General features: G+C 37.3%; 1 protein-coding gene across 1 annotated transcript in view; it reads right to left on the bottom strand.

Annotated features, from left to right (window-relative positions):
* LOC102882106 overlaps window positions 1-2,317 on the bottom strand; it is a 66,389-nt gene extending 64,072 nt beyond the window's left edge. Inside the window, 2 exon segments of the mRNA XM_025041076.1 lie at window positions 89-228; window positions 2,271-2,317. Of these exon segments, the coding sequence (XP_024896844.1) occupies window positions 89-228; window positions 2,271-2,317 (187 nt within the window).
* Window positions 2,318-13,663: the final 11,346 nt, after the last annotated feature.

The raw sequence follows: 13,663 nt of genomic DNA, 5'->3' as shown, positions 1-13,663 counted from the left end.
TCATTTGTGTCACAAATTTTAATTGCTAGAGATGTTTAGAGTTGTAAAAAGTCATAAGTAAAAAATAGAAAAATTATTCCCACCTTACAGGTAAAGGTTGATGATGCTGGAAAAGGTCCTTTGAGAGTTGGATCAAATCTGACTTCTTTTGGCTTGAAGCAATCATTCTGGTTCATCATCAAATTCTGTCTTGTGTTATTATTATCACTCTTTCTAAAAGTCCAATTTCTTTAAAGGAGAGAAACAGGTCAAAGGGTCTAAAAGTTGTGTATTATACGTTTTTTGGTCTGGAGCTTACAAGTGAGGCTAATTGATGATTAATGCCCATGCATAGCTCCCACTCCTCTTAGCAAAAAGGTAAGACTACACACAAGTGAGGCTAATTGATGATTAATGCCCATGCATAGCTCCCACTCCTCTTAGCAAAAAGGTAAGACTACGTAGCTGAGGGAGTAGAACATTCGGAGTTCATCAGTTCTGGGTTCAAGTCTTGGCTGGCTGGGGTGATCTTGTGCAAGTCACTTAATGTCTATAAGCTTCAGTCTCCTCATCTGTAAAATAGAGATAGTGATAAAGACTTCAGGTGCTCTGTAAGTAATCATTGTATTCTTCCCCATCTCCCGGGACAAACATTCTTTAATTATAAAGAGGATTAGGCTAAAAATCATGAGTGGCTGGACTTGAAAATGCCCATGCCTTACTCCTAAAGTCAGTAACAATCATTTTTATAAACCAGGAATAAGATAAAGCCTTCCTTCTAGAAAGTACTATGTGTTCTCAGGGAGAAAGGTGGAACAGTAACAGAAGGAGATATTACAGCTACCCTCATCTCTGTCCCTTAAACCATATATTTATTTTTAATGTAAAATATATGACAAGCTAGACATCTTTGACTATGGCAAGTGATTTTTATATTCTGCATGCAAACTCAGGACGTATGCTTCTTTTCTCCATAACTATTCTAAATGTCTTTCCCCCGCCCAAGACATCTCTGCCACTTAGGATAAAATTGATTTTTAGTTGTCTGGGATTTGGTGATGTCAGTTCTTCTAGGCATGGTGCATGGGTATGTGCGCGCGCGCGCACACACACACACACACACACACACACGAGTTTTTCGAATGGTGAGTGCTCAAAGCTATCTGGAGGAATCCAAGCTCCATGGACCAAACTGAAATTTCCTATCCTCTATGAAATCCTTGATGCTGACTCTTCTGGTTTCTTTGTACCTTCCTTTTATCCCCCAACAGTGCCTGAAAATCAGGAATTGCCTTTGGGCTGCGTGAGCTAATGCTGTGGCCCAACAGGTTAGGCAGCTCTGTGGTGTCAAGTACATACTTTAATAGCTGGAATGGGGCCTCTGGGTGAAGAATAGACTTGAAGTAGAATCATCAACTCACAGACTTTTTACAGAGGGTAAAATTAGGCATAAAGAGGTAAAGATGACTGCTTAGTCTTTAGCAAACTAGTGCCAGTGAAAGGCAAGATGATGGTAAAAACTGTGTAAGATCACTCATCACATTTTTGGTGTGCCAATTACTATTCTAGGCAAAGGGGATACAACAGTGAATAAAATCCTATCTTTCAGGAACTTATATTCTAGAGAAGGGAGATAGAAGATAAATAAAGGAAATAAGTAACAGAATGTAAGGACTTTGGAAAACAAATAAAGCAGGAAAAGGTGCCAGGAGTGTGTTTCAGGAGAGTTTTGACATCTTAAATAAGATAGCTGGGAGTCACTGAGGTAGGCTTTGAGAATGAGTTGAGATGAGATCTAGGGGACAAGGATTCCAGGCAAAAGGAACATCCAGTCTTGAAGTGGGGACATGCCTGGAGTGCTCAGGAAAAAGCAAAGAGGCCTGTGAGGCTGAAACATGGTGAGCAAAAGAATGTCATGAGATGGCATCAGGGAGAGAACATATATGGTCTACATGGGTGGGTCCTTGTAACACTATAGCACTTGAGATTTTACTTCGAGTAGAATGGGAAACTGCTAGATGATTTTAAGTAGTGGAGTGACATAATTTGACCCATATATTAAAAAGACCTGCTGGCTTCTGTAGTGAGCATAAATTATATATGGCCAAAGGTAGAAGCGAGAAGACCATTGCAATATTCGAGTAAGATATGAGGGTGGCCTGAACCAAGCTGGTGGCAGTAGAGGTGGGGAGAAGCAGAGATATTCTGCATTACATTTTGAAAGTAGAGCCAACAGAATTTCTTGATAGATTAGGTACAAGGTAAGAGAGCAATAGAGGATTCAAGTATACTTTAAGGGTTTTGGTTTCAGCAACTGGAAGGATTCAGTTACCGTCATCCGGAAAAGGGAAGACCGTGGATGCGACAGGAGATTGGGGGAAAGGTCTAAAGCTCAGTTTGGGGCGAATTCGAGATTCCTTTAGATATCCAAGTGGGGATGTTGGGTAGGCAGCTGCTTATATGGGTTTGGAGTTCAAAGGTCTTGAAAATAATGTCCCCAGCCCAGTGCCCAGAGCAGAGTGAATGTTCAGTAGGTGGCAATTCCCTTCCCTCTCCATATCTTTGATTCTCAGATTTGGTTCACAAATACTGCACAGAAGAGAAGACTCCCAAGTCAGTACTGAGTGTAACACATGGGGCTTTTCTTTATCTGTACAAGCTTGGAGGTGCTTTATAAAAAAGAAATGTCTTGATTTAATGACGAAGTTCATTCTTCCATTCTCATCTTTATAAAGAGGATGACATAATCATGGATGCCATTCCTTTTCCTGTCTTCCAAATGAATAGTAAAAAAATTCAGTGCCCTCACTCAGTGTTCTCTGTAACTTCTCTTTCTAGCCCTTGTGCCAGAAGGATGATTTCCTCCCTGGGTCCCTCAAAAACAGCTATCCTTCTTTTTCTGCTTTCTCTCTTCTCCCAATCAATAGTTTTGGTTTCTTCTCTCTTGCCTTGGAATAATTTTGGCCCTGTCCTTTCTCTAATGCCCTCCACTCTTTCTAAGCCTTGGATCTAGTCATCCTCTGGGGTCTCCATCTCTACAGTTTCTTTTGGATATTGAGTCCTGGTTTCCTTGGACAAGGTGATAAGGAATTGTTTTTGAAATTCTTCAGGAATTAATTCCTGAAGGCAGAGCTGTTGAAGGAGTCTCAGATACTCCAATGGCCTCTGGCATTTGGGCAATGAAGGTGGTCCTAAGAGGCTTGTGTTTCTGTTCCCAGGTGCAATATGTGACTCCATCCTAAAGGTCCTTTTGGTTTGCCTTGAACCAAGAACAAGACATCATTTAGCTTAGAAAAAGCATTTTGCCATCATTTACTTTGAAATGGAAAGTTTTATCAGGAGACCAGCTCCCCTGGAGTTTCAAGCCGTGAAGACGGCCCTTGAAGTTTGGGAAAAATACACCTAGAGAAGGTGGAGGTAAGAAGGGCGACATCTGGAGGCAGCAGAGCCTTCTTACCTCCTGACTTCTGTCTGTGCAAATGGCGGTGTGTTGCAGAGGGCCAAGGGCCCAGTGGCTTTCATCCTCGTTTTCATGCTTGATGCCATCTCAGGAAGGTCCTTGTTTCCCAGGATCATTTCTAAACAGGAGATGCATGATGTTTCTGGAATGGCTCATTGGCTGTGATATGACAGGTGTGTCTTGTGGCAGGAACAACAGCTCAGGTGTGGCCGAGTCTTGTCAAGAAGCCTTCTCGGGTCAGTCTTCCCTTCTGTTTTAGCAAATCCTTGGCTCTGTGCTTTCGAGCATCTGCGAAACTGGGCATGGAAGTAATCTTCTTTTGGTTTGATAACTAGCAGACCCACAGACAAGCCAGGAGCAAAGCCAATTCCCTCCCGGAGTGTGGGCAGAGACCATGCCGATGCCGATGGGAGGAGTGAGAGCATGGGGCACTCAGTGCTGCCACCTGTGCACCAAGTTAGCCTGGCAGCCTCAGCATCTGGCATGAGCTCAGAATCTCTGACCCCCATCTTATTACATCCTTCCTGAGGAGTTATTAAAAATGCTTAAGAGAACACAGAAGGCTTTTTATAGGCATCCTCGATAGGATTGCTGAAAAAAAATTTCTGGAGTGGAAAGACCTTTAGAAATGTCTTTGCCAAATTTTTTTTTTTTTTTGTAGTTTCTCATCACGGGACATATTAGTATAAGGAGACTCTTCCTTAAATCTTCAGAGCTCAAAGGGGTGTTGCATCCCTGAGACGTTTACGAGCCAAGAAGACTGGAGGAGTGGGGCCTTGAGCTTCAGCTTAGTTCTGACACTTTTAAACCCGTGGAGATTTATAGAATCAACAAGCCAGATCTTGTGGGGGATCATCAGCCATACTCATTGTTTCCATGGAAACAGTAGAAATTTCTGATATAAAATGGAAGGTAACCTATGGACACTACCCTTAAAAAAAACAAAAGTCTGGTTTTCATCTCTGCTTCTTAAGCTGGGGCCAACTTCTCCTGCTGTCTCCTTTATGGAATTTGGAATAAGGAGCTAAAGGAAAACTCCTAAAGGCGAAAAGGACTTCCTCTCTGAGTCCAGACGAAAAGGACTTCCTCTCTGAGTCCAGACAGGAGTGAGACAACCGGATTCCAAGTAGCAAGTTTTAAGTACTGGCTTTGCTCGTGACATTGGAGACCTCACACTGAGCTTGTTTTTAAGTAGGCCCTTGAGTTTTTCTTCCTGTTTTCCGGTGTAACCGTCTGGACTTCTAAATTACAGGGGCAATAGCCTGGGAACAGAAAAGCTGTTCTCATCTGCTTTCTGGCCTATTACAGACCAGAGAGAGAAGCTGTGAATATCTTGAGATTTCCAGTGTGGCTTCTCAGACCCGTTGGTTGGAATAATCCTGATGCGAGTTGAAGAAAGGACACAAGCACATGAGCTTTTATAAGCACCGAGTAGAAGCTCTATCCTTTTCAGTTTCATCAGAATGTCAGTGTTACTATTGATAAATCAAGCATGTCATCTTTTCCACTATCTCAGCACCTGGCATCGAAAGCACGATGTAGTGGAAGGAACGCTGAAGCTGAGGTCAGAGTCTTGGGTTCTGGTGCTGATTTGCCTTAATAAGCTGTGTGACCTTGGATGAGTCAGTTACTTTTTCTGGGCTTTACTTTACTCATCAGTAAAGAGAGAGGAGGAGAGATACTAGAGATACAAGTATTTTTTAAAATTGTTTTTATTGTGGTATAAAACACAACATAAAGTGTACCATCGTAACTATTTTTAAGTGTACAGGTCAGTCGTGTTAATACATTCATATTGTTGTGAAACAGAGCTCCAGAACTTTTTCATCTTGCAAAACTGGAACTCTACTCATTAAACAACTTCCCCTTCCCCCTACTCCCAGCCCATAGTAACCACCATTCTATTTTCTGTTTCTATGAAATTGACTACTTTAGGTATCGCATAAAAATCGAAACATACAGTTTTTGCCCTTTTGTGAATGCCTATTTCACTTCACAATAATGCCTCCGAGATTCATTCAGATTGTAGCATGTGCCAGAATTTCCTTTCTTTTAAAGGCTGAATAATATTCTTTTGTATGTATATACCACATTTTGTTTTGTCTAATCACCTGTTGATAAACATTTGGGTTGTTTCCACCTCCTGGCCGTTGTGAGTAATGCTGTTATAAACATCGGCGTACAAGTATCTGTTCAAGTTTCTGCTTTCAGTTCTAGAAGTAGGATGGCTAGATCACATGGTAGTTCTATTTTTAATTTTTTGAGCTCAGAGGAACTGCCATAACTTTTCCAAGGTGGCTGCACCATCTTTCATTCCCACCAGCAGACTACAAGCGTTTCAATTTATCTACATCCTTGCTAACACTTGTAATTGTTTTTCATAGTCGTTTTAAAGGGTGTGAGGTGATAACTCATTTTGGTTTTGATTTGCATTTCTCTGCTGATTAGTGATGCTGAACATCTTTTCATGTGCTTATTGGCCATTTATATGTGTGTCATCTTTGGAAAATTGTCTATCCTAGTTCTTTGCCCAGTTTTTAATTCAGTTATTTAATCTTTTGTTGTTGAGTTGTATACTAGATGAGTCTATCGACTGTCCATCTTTTATATGTCTAGATTCTCACTGTCTTCGACTAACTTTTTCATCTCTCTTTCTTTCCTTTCAAAGGACAGATAATGGTTAAATGCTATATTTGCAATAAATTGAATCTATCAATGACTGACAGACTTTTTTTTTTTTTTTTGGCATGCTGAGTTTTGCTGTATGTGGCAGGAAGTGAAGGTGCATTGGTTAGGGTTTGATATAATTGGATGTCCATCACTTGAGGAAAAGTGTGGAGTGGAGTGGGAATCTTTTTTCTTCTAAAGCAAATGCTTTTTCAGGACTAATTATATGATGATCAATTTTCTAAGTACTTTAATATAGTAACACATTTAATCCTCACAGCAACAATAACTCTATGAGATAAGTACTAGTATATCTTCATTTTAAGATTATAAAATTGAGGTACAGAGAGAGCAAGTAACTCCCTTAAGGTCATATAGCTAGCAAGTTGAGGCCACAGGTCTCTCTGCCTCCTGTCCCTTTCATCCTTAGCTGCTGTCTTCGTAGTCTTTAATCTATTATATAGTATTATCCTAGGATGCATTTGTCTCCTATTTCCCTCCCTCGTCTTTCAATCATGCCCTTTGGAACCTATTCCATAGTAAACAGAGTCCCTATATCCTTAATGTTTCTACTACATGTTTTCCCTATTTTCTACCAACAACTGAGACCCTAGTCTTCCCTTTCATCCTTCTCAAAGGAAGTGGATCCCTCTCACCTACCCTCTGCCACTCAGGCTGGAAGTTGGGAATTAATATCTCCCTTGCTGTCCAAGGCTATTGCCAGGTCACTATTCCACCCTCTCGTGTAAGATTTCCTTTGGCTTTGAGGCTCACATCTCATTCCTATGTCGTCGCTGTTATGTGTCAACCTGCCGACCATCTCTGCAGTCACAAATGATTTTAGCAGCAGGTTTATGACCTTTCTCTCCCCTAAATTCTGCCAACTGTCAATCTGGGTGACTCCAGTGTCCAAAAGGATGATCTTCCTGATCTACTGGCTCCTCTGATCTTTAGCTTTAAGCCTAGTGTTTTTTATTTGGCTTCTTCTTTGCCATGCTGGTCTTTCAACAGCCCTACCCTACTGTGTCATCACTCAGTACTGCTCTGTCCTGAAATCTCAAATTCCAATATTCTCTAACTCTTATTTCCTTACCCCCATTAGTTAGTTCATAGAGGTGCCCAGATCCTAGATTCTTCCATGTCCACCCAGTCTATATCACCCTCTTCGGTGATCCCACACCCTAGGGTAATCATCTGAACTGTTTCTCATTAACATCCTCAGCAATATTTACACCTATCTCCACCTTCTTTTCTCCTGTTTTAGAGAATGAAGCATCTCTCCTTCCTTCAAATTTAATACTTCAACCTATGCCCCCCATCCGCCTTCTCTGAGGTCCTGCTCTGTCCATCATTCCCTTTCTGCTGTATCTGCACTCTCTTCTATGTCCCTGTGAACATGCTCAATTACCTTCATTCTCCAGCCTTCCCTTGACCCTGCACCCCATTCCAGCTTCTGTCCAATCTTGTTGTTTCCCCTTCTCTAAATTTATGGAAAGACAGTCTCTACTTATCCTATTTTCACCTTTCGGTCTATCAAAATTTGGCTTCTGTTCACAAAGAATTTAGATACATGTGAAGCTGATTTAGAAACTTGAAGTAGTAAATGGCTGATTACTTCTACAAACTCAATGGAGGAGAAGGTCAAGTTGTCTGCTAAGAATGTAGGGCAAGGAGATGGCTGACCTTGAGGAGCATGGTAACATTAGCAATACGTCTGAGAGAGAAAGAGAGTGGAAAAGGATTATCAAAAGCATCTTAATTGAAGGTGAACTGCACAATGCCTTGAACATAAAGATATGCAACAAAGGAGCTCCCTCTCCCCTTGTCCCTTCCCTTTGGAACTCAGATTTTTTTCTTTGTAGAGCATGGGGTTAGACCAAATGATCATCAAATCCCTTCCAGCTCTAACCGTCCTCATATAACAGAATTTCTCCTAGCAATGTCTTAAGTTTGTAATTGCCTTGGAGACAAGTCTTTCAAAAACTGCTTACAAAAAGACCCGTGTTCTTTCCACAGAGTATTCTTAACGAATATCAACAAAAATGTTTTTAAGAGACATTGCAATTCATTGCATAATAGCCAGTTACCTTGTTGTACCTCTTCTTGAGTAATCTAAACCAAAATGTGTGTGGTGTTATGAGATTAAAGCAGCGATGTGATTTCCATCCAAGTTAGTATATATGCATTTCAAAGAGAATTTTAGGATTTAACACATCAAACTTAAGAAGTAACTATGATTTGACCAAATTCTTGACTAAATCAAAAAAGCTGATTTTCTTTTTTCCACAGATGGGAGCTTTTGTGGACAGAGCTGGACAAAAAAAAATGTGAAAAGAGTGCAGAATTCAATCAGGCAGTAAAGAGATTAGTTGAATCCAGCCTAGGCTAAGGGTTGCTGAATTCCATCTAACCAAATTAAGCTTCTTTTAAAAAGGCCAGTATATGTGCTATTTTAAGAGAATGTAGCATATCCTGACCCTAAACGATTTTCTTTGTGATTTCATTATAAAATGAGTAACATCTTAATCTTGAAATTTTAAGTTAAAAGGTATAAGAGATGTTGATTAAGTTTGTAAATAGAACTAGAATATTAAGGAGAACTCAGTTTATGATATTTTTAAGTTGTTCTGATTAGAGTTGCAACAAAAGAAAGTTTTTGCTTGTTATAGTCATAAAGTTGTCCTATAAGACATTGGAGGCATGTAAAAATAAATTTGAGTATATTATATTTATAAATGCAATTTTACATAAGACTAATTGATTAAATTTGTAAATGGGAGTGATTAAGAAGTTTAGTCTGTCCACTGAAGTTTTAGAAAAAATTTGAAAGTGATTTTCTTATTGTACAAGTTTTATAAATAGAGTGATAGTTTGGACTGAAACTAATGAGAAGTGGGCTTTAAAATGTACAACTTTGGTAGCCTGAATATTAATTTAAGAGTCAAGTAGTTAAAAATTCTTTCTATTGAAAAGGCTCCCATTAGGAATAGGAAACACCAAGACAGGAGGGATGAAAATGTCTGGGGTATCTGGACAAGGAAGAGCTGTCTGGTGCTGTGAGAAAGTGATGCCCTGGAAATGTAATGGCAGATATAATGGGGACACTGGAGTATACTGAGTGTACTCAGTGTACCAAGGGGTGGGACTTAAAATATTTTCTCTTTCATTTTTATAATATGAATACTTTAAGAACACTCAATTCCTTATCTTTATCTTTGCATGACCTTATTTTATAGGTAACAGATCAGGATTCAACCAGACAGAGTAACAACATTCAAAATTGGTTGACACATTAACTCGATGCAGAATATTGTTTAATTTCTCAGCAGTTGAAATGCAGTATTTCCTCACTATCAAATAATTGTTTTATTTGGACTCTTCTAGAAATTTGGACCAAAAAAGAGGTAAGGAAGAGCCGGGCAAATATTCTTAAATAATCAAGTAAAGTCAAACCCATATTTATTTGAGGCTCTCTCAACTGACCTGGACAAAATAGTGAAGTAGCAGAAGCAATTGTCTTTGCAATGCCCCAGGTTTCCTATTCTCTTTCCTCACTTAAAGTTATGCCTCTGTCTTCTCCACTTATCAAATTGCACTCTCAGGGAGAATCTGACTATTGGTTGACATGTTAATGTGAATTTAAATTCAAGGGGTAGTTTTTCTCTAAGTCTCTCCTTCAGTCTACAATGGAAGTCATGGTACGAGGCCATCCCTCTGAGGGTGAATTAGTGGCTATTATCTGCACTGAGAGGACGGGGTATAGGTTGGAGAGCACCTAATGTTCATCTCTGCTGAGAGATTTGTGTAAGAGAAAAGGGCTCTTGTAATAACTACTCTGGCACTGTGCTGGTAGATGGGATAGATGGTGGTCCTATGGCCAATAGTTCCTAAACCTAACTAGTCATCATAATCACTTGAAGAGATTTCATTTTTTTAATTCTGGGCCTGACAATCCACATTCAAATTATGATTCAGTTGCTCTGGGGTGCCATTCAGGGTCAGCCCTGCTGGGGGAAGCTGTTGTAAGACCGGTGATGAGTTTACTATCCTGTACTGATTACTTAAAGAAGTAGGTGTATACTCTGTTTACTTCTTTTTATTATAACAACACAGTTATGATTTGGGGGCACAGATTCTCTCCATTCTTATGTACAAGGAAGCAGAAGCCCTAACTATTATAGGTTCTAATGATCTAAACAATTTCTGCCTTGCCTTTCTCTCTTTGTCTGTCTCAGTGATCTTTCTCTTATTCCTCTCTGTGTTTCCCAGTAATACCCTCATAGGCTGCCTCAGGCTCTTTTTACTGGCTATCTGTCCAAATTGTTTCTATATTCTTCAGAAAAAGTAAAACTGAATATATCCCAATTAGTTATTAAGAACAAGGTGCTAATAATGTATCTTTCCCTCCTGAATGAAGTGATAGAGCATCTACTATGTGCCAATCACAAGACTGGCAGTTTTACATACTTCATTTCATCCTCAGCACAGCCCTGGAAGTCTGAAGCTTGACTCAAAAAAGTTAACTCTATTGCCCAAAATCAATCTGCTCAAAAGTCATAAATTTTAGTTTTCTTTATCACCAGCAAACATTAATTGAGTACGGAGCACAGACAGAACACCAAGATCAGTCTAGACTATCCCTGAGCTTGCTAATTAGATCATGTTGCTCTTTCTTTGGTACATTGTGTCTTGTGGTATTGATCAAAACCAACACATTAAAAACAAACCTTGAAAACTTGAGATCTTCTTTAAAATATTGTATTCTCTTCAATTCCACAAGTTTTACAATTTGAAATTTTTAAAAAAGCACAAAGGAGAATCTAAAGAGCATCAATAATTCTATTAATCAGAGAAAAAGAGCTGTTAACTTTTTCATGTATCTCTGACCTGTTTTTTGCTAAATACACATGCACACGAACTTATAGCATCCTTATACTTTAAAAACACAAATCTGACCATTCCAGGTTTGTATATCATTTTCTATTTTTTCCACAGTAGTTGTAGCATGTATAATGGTTGTATGGACCAGAGTTCCATTTTTTAATTGACCATAATTTACTTATTAAATTGGTCCCTGATTGTTGATTATTTAGATTGTTTCTATTACCACTTTTGAAAACAAGGCTGTCTTACCTACTCTAACTCTCCTTTAAATATCAAGGCTATAGGCAAATAATTTTAAATATGCAAGGAGTCAGTCAGAATATATGTAATCATGATCCCATTCTGAGATGAACTGTATTTCATCAGAGATGACTGGGGAAATAGCAGCAAAAGCACTGATGATGAGCACTGATTATATTTAACTGTAGGTCTAACACTTAAACAAAGGTGGAGAAAGGTAGAAGAATAGCATGTAAATTAGAAATAATAACTGAAAACATTGGACAAGAGAAAAGGAAAAGAGAAAGTGGAATAAGACAATTGATTAGCACATAGGTAATATATAATAGAAAGTGTGAGTCAAAAGATATCACTTAAAGGTCTAAATCAACTATAAGGAATAAAGGGAATTATGACCATTAATAAACAAAGTATTGGGATAAAGATAAGCACTATAATAAAAATATAAATCTTCTTAAATATTGAAAAATATAACAAAAATATAAAAGAAATATTTGCTTATATTTACAAAAATAAGCATATTAAGGATAACCTACAAACCCCAAAAAATAGCCACCTAAGAGGACTGGAGGCAATAAGGGTACTTATTAAATTGGTCCCTGATTGTTGATTATTTACATTGTTTCTATTAGAAAGGATGGAAATGGGTCTAATATTTCTTTGAGTTTACCATTTAAACAGTTTTGACTTTTGAACTATGTAAAAATTATACTTATTTAAAAAATAAATCCAAAGACTAAAAAGAGCAGTGTGTATAACTTGATAAAATTCTGGATTTTAAAAAATATGTAATAAAGACCATTCTGGAGACAATTGGACACTTTTTCTTAAATTTTGTATTAGATGATATTAAATCAATGTTACATGTATTAAGTATAGTAATTGTGGCTATGAGGAGAATGTTCTTGTTATCAGGTTACAGAGGCCAAAGTATTTAAAGGTCAAAAGTATTATAATGTCTATAATCTAATTAGAATAGAACAGCAAAAAATAAGTATATATAATGAGAGTAATAAAGCAAATGTGGCAAAATGCTAGCAGTTGGTGAATTTATGTAAAGGTATATGGGGGTTTATTATATTGCAACTTTGACATTTTGAAAATAAAAAGTGGGCCGGTGGGCAAAATCTGCTTCATTATAGGAAAAACGGATCTAATACGATGTTAGATATTATGAAATTACATCATCATTTTTTAATCTCTAAAACCCAAAACACTACTTCAAAGAGACATATAAATCCATGTATTTCTTAAAGCCTTATTTACAATAGCCAAGATATTGAGGCAACTTGGGTGTCGCTCAGTGGATGAATGGATAAAGAAGAGGTGGTACATATATACTTTTACTCAGCCATAAAAGAAGAATGAAATTTTTCCATCTGCATGGAAAAATTTGGACTTGGATGGACCTAGGTATTGTGGTGAGTGGAGTAAGTCAGAAAGAGAATGATAAATACCATGTGATTTCACATACATATGGAATCTAAAGAACAAAATAAATAAACAAAACATAAACAAACTCGTAGATACAGAGAACATTTTGGTGATTGTCAGATGGGAGAGGTGTTGGGGGTGGGTAGGTGAAAAGTGAGAGGGAATAAAAAGTACAAATTGATAGTTACAAAACTGTCACAGGGAGGTAAAGTATAACATAAGAAATATACTTGATAATATTGTAAAAACTATATATGGTGTCAGATGGGTACTAGATTTATCAGGGTGATCACTTCATAAGTTATATAAAGGTCTAATCAGTGTGTTGTATACCTGAAACTAATATAATATTATATGTCAACTATAATTGCAAATAAATTTTTAAAATTACTTTGACCATAATTGGATTAAATGCTCCAATTGAAATATTTTGGATAAAGAAGTAGTACATATATAAAATGGAATCTAAAAAAAATTCATGAACTAGCCAGGCAGAAGCAAACTCATAGATGCAGAGTACAAACTGCATCTATGGAGATGTGAAATACAGCTTTGGGGAATATAGTCAATAATATTTTAATAACTATACTTTGTGTCAGGTGGATGCAAGACTTATCAGGGTGAACACTTTGTAAATTATATAAATGTCAAACTACTATGCTGTATACCTGAAACTAATACAATATTGAATGTCAACTGTAACTAAAAAATTAAAAAAAATTTTTTTTTAAATCTCAACCAAGCTGTTAAAAAAAGTTAGATGTATTCTATCAATGGGAAAACATGACACTTAGATATTAATATAAAAGTTTAATTTTTAAAAAATAACAATTAAAAATTTTAAATAAAACACATTTAGAAATTAAAATAGAAAGCATATTATTAATACATAGATTAATATATTACTCTTAAGGTATTATGTTAATGAGATAATTATATATTAATTGTATTAATAAACTTAATATCGATAAAATTAAAATAGAAATTAAATTAGAAATT

Source organism: Pteropus alecto, unplaced genomic scaffold, assembly GCF_000325575.1.
Source record: "Pteropus alecto unplaced genomic scaffold, ASM32557v1 scaffold76, whole genome shotgun sequence".
Taxonomy (NCBI): Eukaryota; Metazoa; Chordata; class Mammalia; order Chiroptera; family Pteropodidae; genus Pteropus; species Pteropus alecto.
The sequence above is the reverse complement of the archived record's forward strand: the minus strand, read 5'-3'. Positions and strand labels throughout refer to the sequence as shown.